Below are 22,803 nucleotides of genomic sequence, written 5' to 3' on the forward strand. Positions count from 1 at the left end.
GATGTCTTGGTCATTTTTGAGAATGAAGGACAAATAACAACTTCTACACCTATTCCACACTTATATGATGATCTTCAATCCTCAGTATAATTTCAGGCCATAATCATATTGACTCTACATTTTTCCCTCCCCAATATCAACACTTTAACTCTACACAGCCGTCAATACTCAAACCCCTTGCCCTACCATTACTCATCCCTTTCCAACCTTCTCCTTCCTTTGTTCCTATTGTCATGTTGTTAAACTGAACTGGAAAAAGTCACAAAACCATGCTGTGTATACTATAAATTCAAAATATCTAATCAAGATAACCTTGACTACAGCAGTGTAGTCCTTTTATTCTTCCCTAATTGATTCCTTATTTTGCTACTGTTAGAAGCTATTCTAAATCTTTTCTTCTCTCCTTGAGTTTCTTATACCTCCCCTCTCTCATCCTATCAATTAAAGAACTTGCTGTTTTACTGAGGAAACTGAGACCCTTTTCTCCTTTTTCCTACATTATCTCTACATGCTACTTTCCTATACTCTGATAATGTAACCATTCTCCTTGTCAAAGCCTTTGCACAGATGTGTTGTGAGACTCAAATCAAATTATGAATGTAAAGTATTTTTCAGATCATAAGTCTTTATAGATGCTTCTTCTTTTCTTTCTTTTTCTTTTTTTGTCACTGGACATAACCTCCACTCTGATGATGAGTTCATTCCTTGAGCTTTCTGTGGCACTCTTGACTCTACATTAGTTATTTTTTTTTAATTATTATAACTTTTTACTTACAATATATATGCATGGGTGATTTTTCAGTCCTGACAATTGCAAATCTTATGTTCCAATTTTTCCCCTCCTTCCCTTCACCCCTTCCCCAGATGGCAGGTAGACCAATACATCTACATTAATTTTTGATATCCTTTTCTCTTCTCCAAATCCCCAGTTCTCACAATTTCTCAAGAAGAAGTACCTTTCAATTATCTTCTTTTTCTTTCTGATCTTTGACTTTTCATTTTCTACTGGTTCTTTCTCTACAGTTTTCGAATTTTAAAACTTTCACTAGACATTACCATCCCATCAAGCTATCATCCTCCATCTTTTGTTTTTTTTATCAGCCAAAATCCTAGGGAAAAAAATCTGTTTACACTTATTTGCTCCACTTCTTGTTCTCTCTTGCAATGTGGCATGTGCCCTCACCATCAAATTATGCCACTTATTCCAAAGTTACCTAACATCATTTAATTACTAAATCTGAAGGAATTTAATCCACAACCTTATTGACCTTACATTTGACATAATGATATAAAATTTCACTTATATACTCTCTTTTTTTTTTCCTGAGTTTTTGTGACATTACTCTTCTGGTTCTCTTCCCAACTCTTTGCTAGTTCATTTTCCATCTCTGTTATTGACTTATCATTCATATTACATCTTCTAAGATGTTCTTTCCTAAACCTCATATCTACATTCTCTCTGTGATTTTGCCAATTCCATGGATTTAATTTTCATCTCTATGCAGATGATTCACAATCTATACAATTATATTCAATCTCTTAAATTTCATTACTGCTTTCATCACTACTTGCCTAAATTATTGCAATAGCCTCCTAACTTGTCTCACTGCTCCAAGTTCTCCCCCAATCTTTCCTATCCTCTATATAGTTGCCAAAATGATTTTCCATAAGCACAAATCTGATCATGTCACCTTCCTATTTTTGTAAATCTTAATGGCTCTCAAGCCTTCATAACCTAGCTCCAATCTAAACTTCTAGCAACCCTGTTTACACATTGTTCCATATCTAGTCAAAGTAGCTTTGTTCCTCACACATAACATTATGTCTTGTCTCCATGACTTAGTATTGGCTCTTTCTCATACCTATTCATCTCTGCTTTACAGAAGTAATTTAAGTGTCATTTCTATATGAAGTCTTTCCTGATCACACTTCTTCAATTGCTAATGTATACTTTCATCAAGACCTTGCACTTATTTATATTTCTTTTCTTTAAATCCATTCTGTATATTTATATATGATCTTATTCTCTCTCTGTTGGAATGAAAGGTTCATTAGAGAGGAGATTCTCTCATTATTTTTAATTGCATTTCCAGAATTTAGCATAATACCTGTCACAAAATAGGTATTTAATAAATATTATTTATTGAGGTTTAAATCCTTCCAAATCTTAGAATATAGTTTAATTGTGGGTAAAAATATTAATCATCTATTAGGTAAGGGAAAAAATACTTCACTATCTTAAATGAATTAAGGTCTCAAAACCTATCTACATCATATTTCAGGCTATTGAGGTTATAGAAAAGATAATAAATATTATAAGACTAGAGCTTATACTTATTTCAATTTTTAACAATGAATCAAATGTGGTCTTTAAAACTATATGCCAACAGAGAATCTACATTTTGGCTATACTAGAAATTATCCAGATAAAGGCAACCAGCAATGGTGAAGCAATTTAGAAATGGTGTCATAAAGAGTATAAAAGAAAAAACAAAGGGAAGTCTCAATAAGACATGTATTTTATGGTATGTCATATACAATAGGAAATAGTATTACTCCAAGAAGAACTCTGAGTATTAGGTTAAAGTTATAGGAAGATGGAATTTCCCATTTTTAGTGTCTGATAATGGAATAAAGTAATGGATCCTTCATTATTTGAAATATTCAGAAACAGCTGTCAGGAATCTTATAAAAATAATTCTTTAATGACACAGGGAAGGAGATTGGAATAACTGACTTCTAAGTTCCCTATCAAAGCTAAGATGCTCTGATTCTACAAGAATACTTTAAAGACATTTATTTATATAATTACATCTATGTAATAAATGTTAATAGAAATTATGTTTATATTAGATGAAACTTCCTGATTTTTTTTAAATACCAGAATTAACAATCCAAAGATTCTTACCTGAACGGCAAGCAATGTCCACATCCTTTTCAAAATCTGTCTGTAACAACAAAAATGAAGCATAACAGTGATAACTTAATGGGAATTTTATTTTTACTGCCCCGATAATCTGAAATTTTCAGATATACGATGAAGCAGGGGGAGTTTATACTTTTGTGCAAATAAAAAAAAGAATACTTTCTCTAGAATAATTAGATTGTTTTTAAGAATACTGTCTAGACACAAAGTATTAAATAAAAATGACTGGAGATGGCATGACATTTTAAATAGGATAATATAATACATAGTGACTTCTTTATTAAGGATGTTGACCATCTTATCAAATTGATTATGATTTTAAGGAGACAATGTTAAGGCTATTTTATAAATAGTAAAAATGAGAAATAATTGTAAATCATATTGCTATAAATGCCTTAAAACAGACTTTTGTATTTTATTTTAAATGGCAACATTAAAATGTATTGTTTATGGTTGCATTTATTGTAATGCACCAAGATTGCCTCTCTTTGCAATCAGCCTCCCTTCAAGTTATCTTTTTTCATTCCCAAGCAATAAGAAAGGGTCTCTAGCTTAATGATTTTATTTTTAAAATGTCGAGAACATTTATTATAGTTAAATAAGTACAAATCTTGTTAAAAAACCCTCTTATTGTTAATTTAGTTTAATCTTTATGTTAACTCTATACTTTACAAAAGGTAACAGCATATAAAAAGCTGTTATTCTTTTAATAGCTCAATTTGAGAAGAAAAAATAGCTAAAGTACTTTATGTGGCTCTGTGTTATTTAATATCATCTTTGAATTTTCTAAAGTTAAAAACTTTTGTTGTGTATGGGCACACAATTTTTATCAGTATCAACTCTTCCTATATTTTAATTAAAGATGTATAACTTGGCCTCTTTAAGATAGATTGAAAAGAAACAGAGAATCTGTAAAATACTGTTAACTTTTTAAAGACGTAGAGTATCAGTCGCATCTGTTTTCTAAATTGGATGTCAAAGCAAATCCAAGTGGTTATAATTAAAGTATGCCTTCATTCAACAAGTGCTGTTTCCATCTCTACAATTTCCTAGGTGCTCTTTCTTTGGCTATCAACCCATTAAGCTTTGAAGATAGTAAAAAGTGTACCACCCTTCATATTCTCTCTTCTAAGTAAACATCAGAGTCAAGCAAACATCCTCTGCAGATCAAGTAATAAAAGGTAATAAAGGGTAATAAAAGAGCAATATATAAACATTTGCAATCTTAGAATCCTAGTTTGCCATATAGGAATTTAATAAAAAAATTAATATTATATATTCTTCAAGTAAAGATTAATGAGTCAAAAATTAACTCACTAGTTGAGTCTTTCCTGTTATTATTATTTTTTTTAACACTAAAGACATTTGTTCTTTTTATCTTTAAAAATTATTACTTAATGACACTTTTAAGCCAAAGTAAAAACTCACCATGATTTGGGCATGTCCATTAGGAAAAGAACTTGAGGAGTCTGCATTGATTGGATCCTGGCAGTTTCTTAGTCGACATCTAAATGCATCTTGAACCTGTGAAAAGGATGACACAGTATTGATTTTTTCTTTGCTTTCATATAGTGACTTAAACATGAAGTGAACAAAAGCTTAAATCTTATGATCTAATGGTCACTTTATCATGACACCTTAATGCAAATACATGAATTCTTAGGCTTTCTTCTCTCCTAGGGAGATTTATAGTTTGCCAGATAGTCAGTCTATGGAGATAAGAACTGAGAATTCTGCAACTATCAACGTGGTTGTATCTGGCTCAGCACTAATAATTCTTCTGTCTGACCATCAGTATGCCAAAGGGCAGATTGATTCCCACTATTAAAAACAATATGTATGTCCTGGACAGGAAATTTACTATCTAGTTTTTCAGAATCTTCACCAGAATTTGAAATGTTGTTAGAAATGAGATAAATCTTTGATCTTCATAGAGAAAGAAGATTTAGAGCTTGTTTTTTCTTCTACTATACATGTAGAGTATCCCCTGAAACAACATATCTATTCTTCTTTTAGGACTTAATAACTTAATATGTGACAAAACTGGTGCTAATTCTCAATGCTCACACCATCAAAGAATATTTCTTATTGTAGCTTATATTGAAGCTAAGAAGTATAAAAGGATAGAAGTACATGAACATTTAAATTGCTTGCTCTTTCTATGTTTAAAGATTCTTTTTATGTAAGGATAAAACATTGGACTCACAGGCATCTCTTCTAGCAGGTATTTAGAGGCAATTATAATATAGTAGAAAGAGTACTGGTTTCAAAATAACAGGCTGATTGGTCTATATCTAGAAGGGATTTCAGAGGCCATCTAGTTTAATCCTTTCATTTTATTGATAAGGGAATTGAGGCCCAGAGGGAATGAATATATTACTCAAGGTCATACAGGTAGAATCAAGTGATGGATCTGAACCCACATCCTTTATCTCAATGGACAACGGTCCTTCCCTTGGGTTTTAACGCAGATTCAGTTTTCAAACCTTAACTCTAGAATTTAATAATCAAGTGTCCAGTGGGTTTGGTGGTACTTGGCTAGTGTGTCAGGTCAGGCCTGGAGTTCAGATTCATCTTCCTAAGTTCAAACCTGACCTTAGACATTTGTTAGCTGTGTGGCTCTAGGCAAGTTATTTAATCCTGTTTATTTTCGTTTCCTCATCTGTAAAATAGTAAACCACCAGTATTTTTTGCCAAGAAAACCCCAAATAGAGCCACAAATAGTTGGACATGACCCAACAGTCCAATGGGTAGTTAGTGATCTCTCTCTCTTTTGGAGCCTGCTTTTTCATCTACAGATTCATTCCAGTATGTGCTTTGAAAAATTTTTTTAAAAGTATCAATTTAAAATTTCAGAATAATGTTTTTAAATGAATTAAATAAAATACATGGGCATGAAGGAAACAAAATACTGAAATATGGTTATTTGAATATTAAAAACAAAACAAAAACAATTTGACAGATTGCAGGTTAAGAACCCTTGTCCTGAGAAAAGATTTCTAGAAAATGAGTAATAATCAGAAACTGTCTTTCATACCAGTGAATTAGAAGTTGGACAAGGTAACTTCCTTATACTAGTCATCTGTGTAATAAAAAAAAGTACATATTCTATAAGGCTTTGTCTGATGTTGGTATTTGTCAGTTTTAAAAAAATAGCCCTAATTCCATTAGATTATCCCTGAGAATGACTAAGTGGGGGAGAAACAAGCTTGTTCAAGTTTCAGAGGCTTTTGCAGTCTACTTTGGAAGCCACTTCCAAATTAAACTATGTGCCATTGTTAAGGGTTTCATGTAGTTCATGAATGCAGTAAAGAAATTCACAGGGTAATAGAGGAAATTTTGTCTGATCATCTGTTTCTTTGGTCTGCAGAAACAAGAATGGATAAAGCCAGTACTAAAAGAATCTCTTAAGACAATTCACAGAAGAATAGTCAGAACAATCACAATATGTTAGTTGTCTGCAATGGTGCCTTAGGGCAATTGCAGATAGGGCACAGTTTTAAAAAATGGAATGAATAATATTTCAAGAAGGCTGCCTTGGGGGATCTTGGAATAGGGATGAGTTTTGTTTTATTTTGTTTGTCTTAATGATCTACAAAAGAGGTGTGAAACACATGTCTCGATTGGAGCATGTGGCCCAAAACACTCTCCAGTGTGGCCTAAAGCAGATTAAAATGTAACTGGAAAAGATTTAACAAAATACATACAAACACAATAAACAGAGATAATATTACGTTTTAAAATTGTCACTATTCTGCCTGCAGGGAACTTTTGTAAGTTCAGTGAGCCCCACTTCTATTTGAGCTGGGTATTTGACAAGTTACATTTTGAAAGGTTTCCCCTCAAGAATATCATACATTTCCTTAATGACTGCTCTGTGATAATACTTTATTTTCCTAACCTTCAAAATGGGGAAACCAGCCAAGGATTTGGTGCTGATTTCAAAATATGAAAGCATTTCTACAATGCTCTCTCCAAAATATGGCAATTTTTTCATTTGTTTAAAAAAAAATGGCCGATGATTCTAGCTCTAAAACTTTTAATCCCAGAAGTTCAGTCTCTGTCTGGGGAAGAGGTTAAAATCAAGGATAAATTAGATGAGGCAGATTTGGGCAAGCACTACAATAAAGGGCCTTAGGTCTAGTCTATAGATGAAGATAGATTGGAGGTACTTTTATACTTTTGCTGTGAAAAAGCCTGGGAAAAAGAAGATTCTAGAAACAAGGTGTGGTGGTGGAAAATTCTGATATTAATTATCTCCAAGTATTAAACGAGCTTTCATGTGGAAGAGCATTTTGTTTGAACTCAGGGCAGAACTACAAGCTAAAGGTACATATTACAAAGTGGGAATTTAAGCTTGAAAAATTTCCTAACAGTTATCCAAAAGAGGAATGAACTGCCTCAGGAAGCAGTGGTTTTGTCCTCATTTGAAAATTTTAAGCATAGGTTGGATGATCACTTGTAAGATATGTTCTAGTAAGGATTCCTTTTATGGTTGGGTTATCCAGAAGACAGTTGGAGCCCCTTCTAATTCAAATTATGTGATGAGATACCATTTCTACTTTCATAAAGCTTAACATATGGCAAGGGAAGGGTGACTCTAAGAACCAATACTCTGAAAGGATACATGTACATAATATTAAGATTGTATAGCTACACATTTTGGACAGTTTGTTATTTATTTGTCTTGTTTTCTTCTGGATGGTACATATCAGGGAAATATAGACAGATTTTTGTTTGCGATTTTTCTTTACCTCTGAGGCTTTATAAAGATGTGAAAAGAATTTAGATTTTATTGATTGGTTAAAAAAAAAAAAAAACAAACCCAAACCCAACACTATAGTGAGAGAAGAGAAATGAAGTAAGCCTTTTTTCAGGTTTGCAAATCTTTAAGACCAAAGAAAATGTTTAAAATATTACATATAGTCAGAATTCATATCTGAGTTTGCTTCCTTTTTTGGACAAGAAACTGATAAATTTCTATCAAAGTTCATAACTATAACCAGGGATTTTGAAGCAATGAACGCTTTCTGCCTTTATTATTATAACCATCTTCAAATTAGAAGTAATTCTGTTTTCAAACCCCTAATTAGACTATAAATTCCAATAGGAGATGAATTATATTTTTTGAAATTTCCTTCCTTCCTTCCTTCCTTCCTTCCTTCCTTCCTTCCTTCCTTCCTTCCTTCCTTCCTTCCTTCCTTCCTTCCTTCCTTCCTTCCTTCCTTCCTTTCTTTCTTTCTTTCTTTCTTTCTTTCTTTCTTTCTTTCTTTCTTTCTTTCTTTCTTTCTTTCTTTCTTTCTTTCTTTCTTTCTTTCTTTCTTTCTTTCTTTCTCAGCACTTGGTATGGGTATGAGTATGGGATGAACTCTGTGATTTTCCTCTGTCAGAGAAGAAATTTCCCTGTATTGACACATATTGGCACTTTCTCTATAATTTATGCTCATACAAATAAGTAGCAAATGGTTAATAAATGTTTGTTGAATTTATTTAATCTTGTATACCTGGTTAAATAATGAGTTTAGGTGGAGCTACAGATGAATCATTTTTATAGGTAATGACTTGATTCAATTCTATGCATTTTAGTTATTTCAAAATTAATGGAAGTCTTTTGCTTATTAACAATAATAAGTCTTTAGTTCATAGGTAAAAAACAAAACTAGCTTAACTTAAAAAAATTCTTCCCCAAAATTATTTTTCTAGATAGAAGAGACTTCAGAGGCAATCCAGCCCAACCTTTTAATTTTATAGATGTAAAATTTGAGTCCTAGGAAAAAGTATATGGTAGTAATAGGCAAAGTCCTTGAATTCCAGAAGTAATGCTTTGTCTACTGTACCATAATGCCTAGTATAAATTATGGAACATGTGAGAATTGAATTTCACTTTTTTTCAAAATACATCACTCTAGGCTTTTTACTTCAGATAATATTATAGAGCAGCCTAGCATTTAGAACATTACAACTAAATTAGATTTTGAGGGAGATATGTCAATAGTTTTAAAATCATTAGGGTTTTAAAATAAAGTTATGGAACACAAAAATGGGCATAAGAAATCTGTGACTTATTTTAAACAAGGAATTATGGAGAAGTATAAAGTTATGTCATTTGAGAACTATAGATAGAAGAGGAACTAGTTACATGAAAAGCACAAGAGATAACTAATGGACAACACTGATGTTGGTATTATTGGCATGCTCAAGGCAGATTTCCAGCTTGTTGCATAGCCCTTTTTTGTCAGACTCATGGAAAATCAAGGGCAGGAGCTACATTGGATGAGCAAGCATGTTGTATTCTGTGTTGTAGGATAAAATAGTCCTATCAATGATATCACAGATATATCAATATGTGAGTAACAAAAAAAAATAGTGAAAAAGTTTACAAAAATAAGAAGCAGGAAGATAAAGAATTTAATAGTCTGTAGCAGTCTGAAAGTCTTTTAATATGGCTGTCATTTTATCTTAAGATACCACATATGTGGTAAGTTATCTCGACTGTTTCCTGCTGGGAGCTGTTCTTAGGACTCCCTTAGGAAGCTATAAATCTTCCTTATTAAGGAAGGATTCTTGGATGAGAAATAAGTTCAAAGCAGTTGTCAGGGATATGTCTCTTTACCGTCCATCTCCTATAGAGAGAATGATTTAATTAGTCACAATAGAAATTACAGAAGGGCTTCTCTGTTGGTACTCCTTCAGAACAAAGCTTCCAGAGAAGAATCTTGAAAGACATTGGCAGAGTTAGAGATCTCAGGGAGATTGTTCAAGGAATGTTTGGCAATAGACCAGTTTAGAAAAACTCCATAAATGGGTCTTTGCAATTCAAACTGAGTTCCTTTAAATATGAAGCCAAACATCTCATTTCCTGTCTTCCTAAATTTCCTATCACACAAGCCATTTTAAGCTATTAAAAGAAATAATTTCACTATTTAAGGCTTTACTAGTTAATCAGTTTTCAAGGATTTATTAAATACTTGTGTCAAGCACAGATAATTTAAACATTAAAAATGAATTATAAGTAACAACATTCTGTTAGGGAGGACAATAAGGACAGGTGTGAACCTATACTAATTAGTACTGATTAGCTATAGATGTAAAATGATCACTATGTTTTAAGGGATCATTATATGAATGGTTAAATTTTTCTACATGTAATGCCCAAGAACAATTAAACCACATGCAAAATATTCTGCATTATCAATATTGGTTTAGCACCCACAGAGTCCATTATTTCTCCCTCTCTTCTTCCCCACCCAAGAAATAAGGTCTGATATATAATTCTATATTCTGAAGTTTTTTTTGTTCCAAGCATATAACCACTAATTTTTGTATAATTTGTTCTCTTAGCAATTCCCCAATCTTAAAGCAAATTTCCTATCTGAGCACAAGGTGAGCTAGTTGTCTGCTTTTCAGATATTCCATTTGTAAAATACATAAACAAATCTGTATGACATTATAGTCATGAAGCCTATTTGCTTCAGTGATAGGAAGGGGGAAATTAGCAACAAAAGTGTGTGGCTTTTGCTTCTGAAAGAAATCTGGGTCATCATCTATTACCAGTATTGCTTGTTTACTATCAACTTCCTAAAAGAAGTTTTTAGTGACCAAGGAAACAATCATGAATTCTTTAGTGTTGAATTGCATTCTTCCCCTTTACATAATATATTTTTAGTTGATTTTTCTTTTTCAAATTATAAACTTCTAGAAGTGACAAATCCTTATGATTTGTGTCAACTCTGTATGATGTTAGCAACAATTTTTTTAGAAGGCTGATTTATGTAACTGAGGAATGAAGTAGAATAACTAGAGTTCATTGGTGACTCCAATTACTCCCAAACTGCAAGTAATCAATACTGTCATTAATATGGTGATATTCATACTTTTAAAAGTGTTACGGAATTTAAAAAAATAGAGATGTGTCAGCTTAAACTCTTGTGCCCAACATATACTTCTTTGTTTTACTGTATCTTTTTCAAGAGAGAAAGGCATTGCAAGGACTTGGAAGGAAGATAGAAGAGAAGACACATATACTAATCCAGTAACAGTGCAATTATTTTCTCAACTCTGACACTCTATCCTCTCTCCCAGACCACAATTCAACAATGCAATTTAATACAACAAGCGGTTATTATATCTACCATATGAAAAGAATTGTTTTAACAAGAATACAAAAATAAAAAGAAAACATTCCTTGCTCACAAGGAGTTTACATTTTTCAGAGAGGAGAGTACAACAGGAGGTGATGGCAAGAGCACTAAACTGGGAAGACTAAGAAAGATCTCATCACAGATGAGGCATACTACTTACACTTGGCTTTAAAGGAAGCTGGGGATTCTAAGGCCTGGAGATGAAGAAAAAATTCTATGCAAATTGAAGAGGTACATGGGAAACAGTTAGTATACTGAAGCTACTGAAGAAGTGATCAGGGTAATGATAGGCAAGAGATAATATTACCAATTAGAACATAAGGCAGGATTTTACTCTTTTGGTCGTGGGCTTTTTATATGTTAACCTATTCATAAATAATTGTTATTGATGATAAATTTAATGTTTTAAACCTCATAAGCCTTTAGCTATAATTAGAGACCCAAAGTAGTTTGATAAATTTCAGATCATGGTGTCATCAGATCAAACAAAACTATGAATGAAAATGTAAATGGAAAAAATATATGCTATTGGATTTTTGTCTGGAGAAAAACAAATATAAATTAATTTTTTTTCCTTCCTAAACTCACATGCCTAACGGGGGGCAGAGAAAAGTCTTCATAAGTCTATATAAGCTATATGCATGCTTATTTTACCATTTGGCCAGTCAAAGACCCAGTCATATTGTAATTGAACTACTTCAATATTTTTTTCCTGCTCTTCCATCATCTTCTCTATTATGTCTAAATGGGTGCTTTGAAGCCAATTATTTCCAAGCATTGTTCTGCTGTTCTTTGTGACATACCTTTCTTTTGAGGACTTTGGTTCCTCTCTTCCCCTTATTTTCCATTAAAGAATCATCTTTTATCTTTTAGTGTACATTTTTTAGGAGTTCCTGATTATCTCATATTTTAACTTTACCCAATTTCCTGTGTTCCATTTGCTGATTAAAAGACCTTTTTTGTTCTATTTAAAGATCTAAATCATCCCAGAAGTCATCTCCTATCTTTGTCTTCACTTTGTATCAACCGATCCACAAAAAATTCAAAGATTCCAAAATCTACACTTCTTTGCACGTGATGGAAAAATACTATAGTTCATCTTTGAGCTCTTCAAAGATCTCTGCATAAGTATCATTGCTCTATATTCTACAAAAATCTAGGATTCTAGATTCATGCAACTCTTTATGGAATTATCTAATCTCTTATACACACACACACACACACACACACACACACACACACACACACACACATAATTTTCCCCCCAAAATTGTTTATTGATTGATTGGGCAGGTTGGTTCTATACAGTGTGTCTCAAAATTTCTTAGTACACTTTTTAGCTTTTATAACTATATTTTTAAGCTATTAATAACCTTTTAATAGATTACTATTATATCAAGGCTTTTGGGACATTAGCTTAAAATTGCAACAAAACTTCTGAAACACTGTATCTGAAACATAGACAAGGGCATTGTTTCTTTTGTTTGTTTACTTAAGACACATTCTCATGCCATGAGCAATATTAGATATTGCTGATGATATTAGTGACACCAAACAGCAAAGAATAAAGCTGTGTGTGATTGGAAATGTTCAGGTCAAATCAACAAGGCTTTTAGTAAATATTTACTATGTGCCAGACACTGTACCTTCTGGTGATTCATAGAAAGGTTAAAAAAAAATCAAAACAAAACCAAAAAACCTAAGAAGCTCACAGTCTAATGTATTTTTGAGTTTGGGGTAGAATGATCTGCACCTATGATTTAATCAAAGCTATAGACTTCTAGTATTTCTTTCACTGATGGTGATCAGAAATATCTGTAATTTAGAGGCTCAGAGAACTGTTTGTCATTTTAAACCATTAAGGAACATGACTATTATCACCTAGCCATTATATATCAGAGGCAGAACTTGAATACTGACTCCATAGCTATCCCTCTATCTATGATGTGTGCCATATTGTCAATAAACAATATATGTTTGGATGTCTACTATTGTCAGGCCTTTCTAGCTATTTACTAGTCCTTTCTGTTCCCTATGTGTGTGTTGTCTCCCCTGTTATACTGTGAGCTCCTTGAGGGCAAGGAATGCTTCTTTTTTATATGCTTAGTACCTATTACAGTGCCTGACTTTCAGAAAGTACTAAATCAATTGATTGATAGTATATGTGTATACAATTATATGTACATACATCTATCTACAAATATAAAATTTTGCTCTGATGCATTCTTAGCTTTTTTATAATGTCTTACAATGATGCAAAAAGTCCCTGAACCTGATATGCCATTGTATTTAATAGCAGGACTACCAAAAGAACTCTCACTTGGAAATTATGAAAGTATCTACCTAAGCATTCACTTTCCTTCTGCCTTTCATTTAGTAAAAAGGACTTTACAATGGTTTAGTCTGTATCACAATCTTATTTTCCTTCCCCCTTTTGCAATCAAACTGCAAGATTGTCTCTGAGCCAGGCACAGGGAGAGAGATGGATGTGCTGAACGTGCGGCTACCAAGGAAGGTGTTTCCTAGCAACGGTTACCACTCATAACTCTCCTCTGGCTTGTTTTCCCCTAGCAATTTAGAAGCAGGGGAAGTAAATAGGATATGTAGAATACATGATTAATCTTAATGGCTTCTAATTAATAAATGTGAAGAAAAATAAGAAAATGTGTGCATTTCTCCTAGGAATTCCAGGGTTATTTCATTTAATACAAATTAACAACAACAAAGATTTAAGATGAACAATTGAAAGTATAGTAAAATTATAATGATTTGGGGTGTTAATGAAGTTTTTTTTTTTCCATTTTTAGACCCGTTTCTCCCTTCCTCACAAATATCACTTACACCTTTTCCCCCTAAAGTGCATGAATTAGATAATTTATAAATATACAAAACAAAGAACCAGTTATAATTTTAGCAAAGCAAAGTGATAAGGCATAATTATGTTGAGAAAATGCCTTCTAAGGTAAATGATTAAAAAATAACTTCATGAAAGTTGCAGTGTGAGGGAGTTCATAGGATCACTGATATTGAGTGAGGAGAGACCTTAAAAGTTATCTAGCTAACCTATTTTTACAGATGGGAAAAGTAAGTAATACAGGTATTAAGTGGGAAAATGGGAATATCAACCCAGGTCAGCTGATTCCAAACATAGTTCTTTAATTCTGGTTTTCTTTCTTGTTTTCTCAATTCTGTGCTGCCAAGATATTCTAGGCAACTTGACTGTTCAAAGGCTTAGATCAGATGAAAGGTAGCAGAACTACTAGGTCTTATCATTTGCTCTGTCACTGCATCCTATGGTCTTTCAGCTTTTACATGGGCCCTGCACTACACACTGTTTCCTGATCTCTTGAGCCTTACCCTCTATCCTATAAGCTCACCTATAGAATTTCCATTTTCCTAAGCTATCAGTCCCCAGATTTTGTAGTAAGAAACTGAAGTCCAAAATGATTACTTTAGTAGCTGAGGTAGGCAAAGACAGTGACAAAACCTTGATTTGAATCCAGTTTTGTTGATTCCAAAAATGTGAATTATTATAATTATTATACCTTAAAGAAAATTGTCATGTAAACACTAGACTGCCAAAGACATAATCATTGATACATCCTTCCTTTATCTCTTTCTCTTAATTGCAAACGATTCTAGGCTGCATATTTCTGAAACCATGGCTATCTCTCAAAGAAATTATGCCTTACTCATAGCATCTCTATTAAAATGTAGCATTAGAGTATTTCATTTTCTTTTCTCTCTTTTATACTATAAGCTATGTTCCTCCTACATAAACACCTACTTTCTTTATAGGAAAACTAGAAAAGTTAATGTGCATAAAATAAAGGAAAAAATAAAGAAACATACTAAAAAGGATTATTAAAGAGATAGTATATTGGCAATTTTTACAATATAACTCAAAAATATAATGAAACTGGAAATCATTTTTGCTCATACATTTCTTATCCCAAATCTATCTCCATTTAAAACAAATATATGGTACAGTGTTTATATAAATTGTTAGAAACATTTAAAGGGATTACCCTGAAATAATAGCATATCTTTTGAGTCACAGAAGAAAAGAAATTCTATGAAAGGGAAATCAGTAATTATTGGAAATATACTTGTCTCTGGGATCTCCTAGGATTAAAGTTTGATTATTGTAGAGAAGAACCATATAGCAAGGCTGTCCATTTGTCTTTAGTTATAATGTTTGTGGAATTTGTGTTTGGGGGAAATGTCTTGTTATAGAAAGATGTATCTATTCTATTAGCTCTGAATAATAACCTAAGCACAGAGTGAACAAATGATGTTGCTTAGGATGAAAATAGTCTTTAATATATATTAGCAGACTGAAGCTTTCCTTGATTGCAATTGTTAGTATTTTCCTTCTCACACCACCTCGAATTTAACTACTTTAAATATATTTGTACTTATTTGCTTTATATTTAGGTATATTTATGCATATGTGAACTCTTTTGTCTTGTCAAATTAAGCTCTTTTTACATGCTGTTTTTCCTTGTGAACTCATAGAGGGCAGAGACCATTTTTAGATTTCTTTGTACCCTTAGGGCCTGGCATAATAGACACTTAACAAATACATGCTGACCACTTATGAGAAGAAATTTTGCCATTCTTTGTCCTGAACTCCTGATGCCTAATAAGTAATTAAATACTAATTGATTGAGAAGTAAATATAGACTATATTCAAAGTAAATACCAAAATTTTTAAGTGAGAGGGAAGATCACTTACAACTGGAAATCAAATTTTAATCCATCATTGGTAATAGTCCTTTACTCCTTAAATAACAAAATCTACTTATATGGATTTTGACATAGATTCAACTTTAATTGAAATGAAGATTTTTGATATAGAGAAGTAGTAGTATTTTCAAGAAGATGTTACATGAGTAATAAAAGTATGCTTTGTTATTTTAGTGTTGTGACTGAAGGAAGTTTTACATTCATGTTTTATAAAGAGTTTTCAGTCATAAATTCTATCAATTTCAACTCATTTTAAAAGTTATTATAGGTAATAGACCATTCCTGCTTTATTTTCCATTAATACAGAAGAGATATTTACAGAATATCAAAGAGAGAAGAAATACTTTTAGTAAATGAGTTGAATTGGTTATTGTTGTCAGTCATTTCAGTTGGGTCTGACTCTTTATGACCCCATTTTCTTGGAAGAGACACTGAAATGAGTTACTATTTCCTGCTCTAGCATTTTTACAGATAAGAAACCAAGGCAAATAGGAGTAGGTAATTTGCCCAGGGTCATAGAGCTAGTAGTTGTCTGAGATCAGATTTGAATTTAGGAAGATGAATCATCCTGACTTCAGGTCTGGAACTCTATTCACTATACCACCTAGCTGCCACCAAATGATTTGAATTAATTACAGTTTAATCAGGTATCTGATAAAGTTACTATTCTTGTAAGAAAACTGAGGATGATTCCTGCTTGAGATAAATTATTATTCCATTTAAATGAAAACAGTTGAAATAACTTTATAGTGATACTCAACTATCAAAAATAAGTTAAGGCTATGTAATATCAGCAAGGCAATTAGAAAGATTGAAATATCTTTCAAGAAAAGAAAGCAGATTACTTAGAAATGAACCCTTTCTTTCTACTATTGCACCTGAAGGTTACAATTCAGGATACACCAACAAATATTCAAATGTTTATTATATTTAGAAAGTATTAAAATTATAGGTAAGATACATAAACCTCTTTTTCATCTATGAAAAATGTCCTAGAGAGTCAGGGAGTTAGCAAGATTTTTCATTGTTTCTAAATACTAATTACAATACTAAACATAGCAAAACATCAAGGTTAATATAGTTAAAATAGAACAGAACTTTGAATTTCATTTTTGTCTTTCTAGGATCCTTTGCTTTAGAGTTGAAGGTGTCAATCCACTTATCTTACTACCTGAACAAACTGAGACTCAAAGAAATGAGACTCTAGGCCACAAAGTTAGAAATGTCACAGCCAGTACTGAAATCTGAATTCTCTTATATCAAATTTACTGTCAACTTCCAGCACAGAAACTGGAATCTGGGAGATTCCTAATAAATTCATGCTGGTCTGAATTAAATCATTAAATAATTATCATCCAAAGTCTAGAAAAAAGCAGTATGGAAGAGTGGAAAGAGTGCTAGATTTGAAGTTGGGGGAGTCTTGAGAAGAAGTTTTACTTCTATTAGGTTTGTGATAGTCAATTTTTTTGAGTCCTGGTTTCCTAATTTGTAAAATGAAGTAGTAGAATCCTGTAGGGTTTATATGAAGTTCAAACAAGATGATAGGCAAAGGATATTTTGAAATCCTTACATTTTCTAAATGCCAGTAAAAGTAAAATCGAAGGATGCAGTGGACCATGACAATAACAAATCCTTGCAATGAATCAAATACTTATCACCACCCTCATCTTTAAGATGTTATTCTTTGGTAAGAATAACAATAATATTCAATTTGAATCTATTGCCTGGTGTCATACAGGCCTAGAAGGCAATATTCCCTAACAGGCAATAAATATACATAGAAGTTGATATCTGTAAACTACTTAGGGGGCTAGAAGTATCCTCAAAGGCTATATGGGTAAGGGCTAATAGTTTTATTTATGGGACACCATGTATGTGTGCATGTAGGTATATGCATGAATTTAAATGTTTAATGGACAAGATAAAGGCTATTATACAACAAAGTAGAATAATCTCTTTAAATTCCCAACATGAGACCAAGTCTTATGGGTTCTCAGGGAAAACATTAAAATGACTCATGAAGTAACCTTCTAAATATTGTGTCAGTGTTTGTAGGCTATCAGACTCTTTTCACACAGGTTGGAAAATAATGTTTTATCACTAAACAAATCAAGTCTGAAATAAATCACACTTCTAGGGACATCTGGTGAAGTTCAGCAGCTGTGATGGTGAAGGATAGCTTGTAGCTTGTTTCTTCACTCACTCCTGGTAATAAACTTCAAACATTACGTGAAGGAGTTCTGTCATCTTAGATTCCCCAGCTACCATGCACAATTACTGCCAATCAAGCTGAAATGCTTTTTTTTTTTTTTTTTTTTGCTAAGTACAAACATCTATATCAAAACTAGTAACCTCTTTTATACACTAGTAATCTTTTCTACAATTTAATAAAGAGCTGAGAATGCATTAATCTTTAACACTTCTCTGTTTAAAATGAAATCATTTTAAATACATATTAGAGTACAAGGTATGAACTGTCTTTGGAAGCCCTATTTAAACAGATGAGGAGTTTGCATTTCCTTTGTTACCTTAATCCAACTGTACCCCCTTGACTTTTCATTCACCATTCTCCTGTGCAGATATACTGATCTTTCAATTTGGTTTCTTATTCTTTTATCCCTATCTCCTGATTCCTGGAGGTTACTCTTTCCTGTAGGTAGACCCCGTCTATTTGATACTCTCTTTCTGAGCTGGAGTAGTCCTTTTTAATCATTTCTTAAATCCTGATTTCTGCTTTGGGTTTCTGGGTGCCTGGTTCTCTGGATAACTGGTTTTACTCTAAAGAACTTGATATCAAAAAATGAAAGATCACACATGTTAGGAACTCCAACTCCTTTCCAATCCATTTTTCTTTTCCCTAAGATACAACTACTTACCTCTCTTCGAAGGATGCAGTGGACCATGACAATAACAAAGCCTTGCAATGAATCAAATACTGCAAAAAGTATCTGAAAGAGGATAGACCTTTTGTCTGTCATGGCCAGAACAGCAGACATCCATGTCAGAGCCAGGAGAGGCAACACGACACAGGAGCTCCAAAGAGATGCCCTATTCAGAGACAGAAAAAACCTTATGACATAATGCTGTGGACCAGTCCCATCGTAGAAACCAAACCCACCGCTAAACCAGGCACCTTTACAGATGGCAACAAGACCATTAACATGGAAACCACAAAGTTTATAACATTTTAATATTTTATTTTCTATACATAATATCCCATGGTAGTTATAAAGGCTGTTGCCAGTTATAAATATTTAAGCATGTTCAGAGCTAAAATATTAGCAAACACAATTTTCATCATAGCATTTTTCACATGCACTGTATAAGATTTGTAACAAGAAGATGTAAATGATTAGGACTAACATGGCATTACTGGCGGTGGTGGCTGACAAAGCTGTTGTTGAAACTACTCCACACTTGGCACATTTGAGCGTCAAACCGCTATGAGGCTCACTCATCTGACTGCAAACAAACAGAACACCCACAAAAAGAACAAAATATTGAATTTTCACCAAAAAAAACGTTGCTACTGCAAGTTAGCTTTTAAATACGATTTCATGCAGAAAAATAAGAGTACTTATCAAAGATGAATGAAATGTGCTAGGCTGTTGTAAAGCTGCATTTGTACTACACATTAAAAAAAATAACTTTTAACACTCTGGGCCTTCATTCCATGCAAAGCATATTTTCATTATTTACACTATTAATGGCCCTTGTGCCTAATGATCAAAGTCGCTGAATACACTAAGCTAAACATAAGCATGTGCTAGTATAGACACACAATGAAATCCCTTTATTCAGACCAGTGCTTCTGTTTTTAAGAGAGGTATTCACATTTACTTGAGAAAGAACCATTTGTGGATACCTTTATGAGATGAAAAATATTGATGGTCTTAAAAGTCATTAAAATAAGCAGAAGTTTGCAAACAAATTTCCAATCCTTTCTTAAAGTACTATTTACTTCTCTTTCCACAATGGGCTTGTATGTTAAAATTTCCTTTAAGTTTAAATTTTTGTTCAAGTTTTGTGATGGTCTGAATATAGAGGCTGAAATGTATGAAATACAATGAATTTATTAGTTGGGAATAAAAAAAAGATGATAAATTCTTTTGCTTTAATAAAACACAGTGGATAAGCATTAAGTTCAAAATATTAATTTCTGAACATTTTGTTGAAAACTCTAGTTAGATAGCTAAGATTTTTGTGGGTTTTTTCAGATTGGCTTAGAATTTAACTAATTTACAATCCATTTCATCATGTGATCAACTCCATAACACAAAGAAAATGTTACATAAATACTGTTAATAAACATACACCTTTAGATATTATGATAAAATACTGTCATGTTAAATCCAAGAAGAAAGCTTTGAACCAAAGTATTTCCAAATGATTTTATATGTTATTTTTTGTCTTTTAATTTTAAATTAAGATAATAAATGAAACAAATTTTCTTAATGTTTTTTAATTGTAAAGAAATTATCTAGCTTGGTTATATATATACATATACATATATACATATATATATATATATATATATCTTTGTTATATTATAGTAAGTTAGTTCTCCCTCTATTTTGGAATATATATTTTTAAAATGTGGAAAATAAATTAATTCAAAACAAAAATATGGGTAAAAATAGGGATTTCCAAATTTTTATAAAAAGGAATGAAAGTAGTTCCTATATGTAAAAAGTTTTATGTGATAGTGGAAAACATAGACTGACCTTGAATCACTTGCATTACCATGCTATTCCAAAGGGAATATCCCATTTCTTTCTCTTCATTCATCAAAAAAGGGCAATATATCCTTATGTAATTTGCTTCATGAAAACCCTGACACAATGCCTCATATATTTTTGTAGCAATGGTCTAGATTTTCTCAGTTGGACTTAGGCTTTTTGCTTGTTTCAGCTTTTAAAGAGACAAAAGATTGCTAATGAAAATCTGTCTCTACACTAGAATCCTTACGACAAGGATACTACATTTGTCTTTCTATTGTCTCATAGGAAACATCTTTTCATGGCTGAAAGTATACACTAACCTTTTCCTCTTTGTAAAACTAATTTATCTATAGACTTTCAAATCATGGCAAATGGCCAAAGGTTACCAAATGTTAATTTTAAAAGCATGGCATAAGTTTCTTAGCTTGCTATAATAAAAGATAATTTAATTGAAACCTCATTTTTCCTTGTGCCAATAATACAAAGGTATATTTCTATGCTGGCATCTCTAAAAAGAAATATTAATGGGGGCAATGATTAATTAATTAATTAATTAAATGATTAGTGGGGGCTAATCAATTTTTATTTTTCCCTAAAAGAAACTTTTAAGACTATCTTAGACTAATTTCATTTTTTTTTTGCTAGAAATAAAATTGGCAATAGGTTGTGAAGAACTTGGAGGTATTTGATATATATGCAATATAATTACATAAAAGTATAAAAATATGTATTAACTAAACAATATTGTAGAATGGAAAGAGCACTGGATTTGGAATTAGAGGACCCTGATGCTACTTTTTGCTTCCCTCAGGCTCTAAATCTATGATTCAACTTTGTCTTAAATCAAGGATGATCCAGAGCAATGCTGTATATAATGGTTTGAGACATTTCAACATTCTAATTCTAATCCTGATTCTTTGAGTGAAATGGGAAAGAAGGGAGTTTAATGATAGATTCTCTTACAACTTATATATCTCCTTTTAAGCTTCAAAACATTTGCCTTTAAAAAAAGGGATAAAAATTTTTATTGTGATACAATTGGCTCAAAGTTGATAACCAGTTGCAATGGAAAAACAATGGATTAGGAGTCTAAGGACTTGTGTTCTGATTCTTCTTTTGTCACTTGCTATTGCTTGGGTGTCTTTGGGAAAGGGCCCCATCCTCTCTGCTCCACTCACATCTATAAAAATTAAGGGGTTAGATCAGATGTCCTCTAAATTTTTCCTAAATCTATAATCCAAAGACCTTTTGTTTGGGGAGGCAATTGTGGTTAAGTAATTTGCTCAGGCTCACACAGCTAGGAAGTGTTAAGTGTCTGAAGAGGGGCTTGAATTTGTTCTCATGATTCCAGGGCCAGTATTCTATCCATTGTGCTATCTTAGCTGTCTCCCAATTTCTGAGGAAAAAACTACTACATATATCACAATTACTTATAAACACAGAAGAAAACAACATACAGTGGCTATTAAATACTGTAAAATGTGAGGGCAACAAGTTTTTTTTTTTTTTAATTGAACAGTAAACAACTCTTTTGTGACATATTATTTTAGTAATTTTTTGCTTTGCAAAATGAAAGTTTCTGATTAGTAAGGCTTAAATTTCCCAAATTTAGGACTTCCCTAGTGCTTAAATAATAGCTATTTTCCAGAGAGCCACTGGAATAAGATGAATCTTTGCCAATCTCACCTACCTCATCAGATATAAGGAGAACTTTGTTTTGACATCCTTCTGTATCAATTACCCCTTTTCAAATGTTATTTCCTATTCTCTATAGGCTTCAGTGCCTTGACCATCAATCATTTTTCAAGAGTGAAAATAATGAAAATTGTTCCATCAAAATGTCATGCCAGATGCATCAAAGTGTTGCTTTCTGGAGATGAATCTAACCTCTTCATTCTGGAAAAGTTTCAATGGATTTCTCATATATAATTCACTCTTCTGACTATAAATTAGCCTAACAATAAAAATGCCAATAGCAACTAATCTTAATTTAGCACATTTTAATATTTTCAAAGGATATTACATTGTTATCTCATTTGATCTTCACAATGACCCTGTGAAGCACCTGTTATTATCATTTACTCTTAATAGAAGAAAAATCTGAGGCTAATTGACTTTTAGTGCCTTGTCTAAGGTCATATAGCTGATAAAATGTCTGAGGGCAGATGTGAACTCATATAATCCTGATTCAAGTGCTCTCTCCACTGTATGGCATAGCCAACTTCTTTTCCTTTAGGTAGCTAAGGTAAAACTGCTGCTTTAAAGG

General features: G+C 32.4%; 1 protein-coding gene across 9 annotated transcripts in view; it reads right to left on the bottom strand.

The window, feature by feature from the left end:
- ADGRB3 (adhesion G protein-coupled receptor B3) overlaps positions 1–22,803 on the bottom strand; it is a 919,013-nt gene that overhangs the window by 46,805 nt on the left and 849,405 nt on the right. For all 9 annotated transcript variants that reach the window (XM_074310585.1, XM_074310582.1, XM_074310581.1 and 6 more), the window contains 4 exons: positions 19,180–19,278; positions 18,693–18,864; positions 4,355–4,450; positions 2,909–2,948 (listed from right to left, as the gene is read on the bottom strand). In XM_074310585.1, coding sequence (XP_074166686.1) covers positions 2,909–2,948; positions 4,355–4,450; positions 18,693–18,864; positions 19,180–19,278 — 407 coding nt within the window. The remainder of the gene's footprint in view (positions 1–2,908; positions 2,949–4,354; positions 4,451–18,692; positions 18,865–19,179; positions 19,279–22,803) is intronic.

This window comes from Sminthopsis crassicaudata, chromosome 4 (genome assembly GCF_048593235.1).
Source record: "Sminthopsis crassicaudata isolate SCR6 chromosome 4, ASM4859323v1, whole genome shotgun sequence".
NCBI lineage: Eukaryota > Metazoa > Chordata > Mammalia > Dasyuromorphia > Dasyuridae > Sminthopsis > Sminthopsis crassicaudata.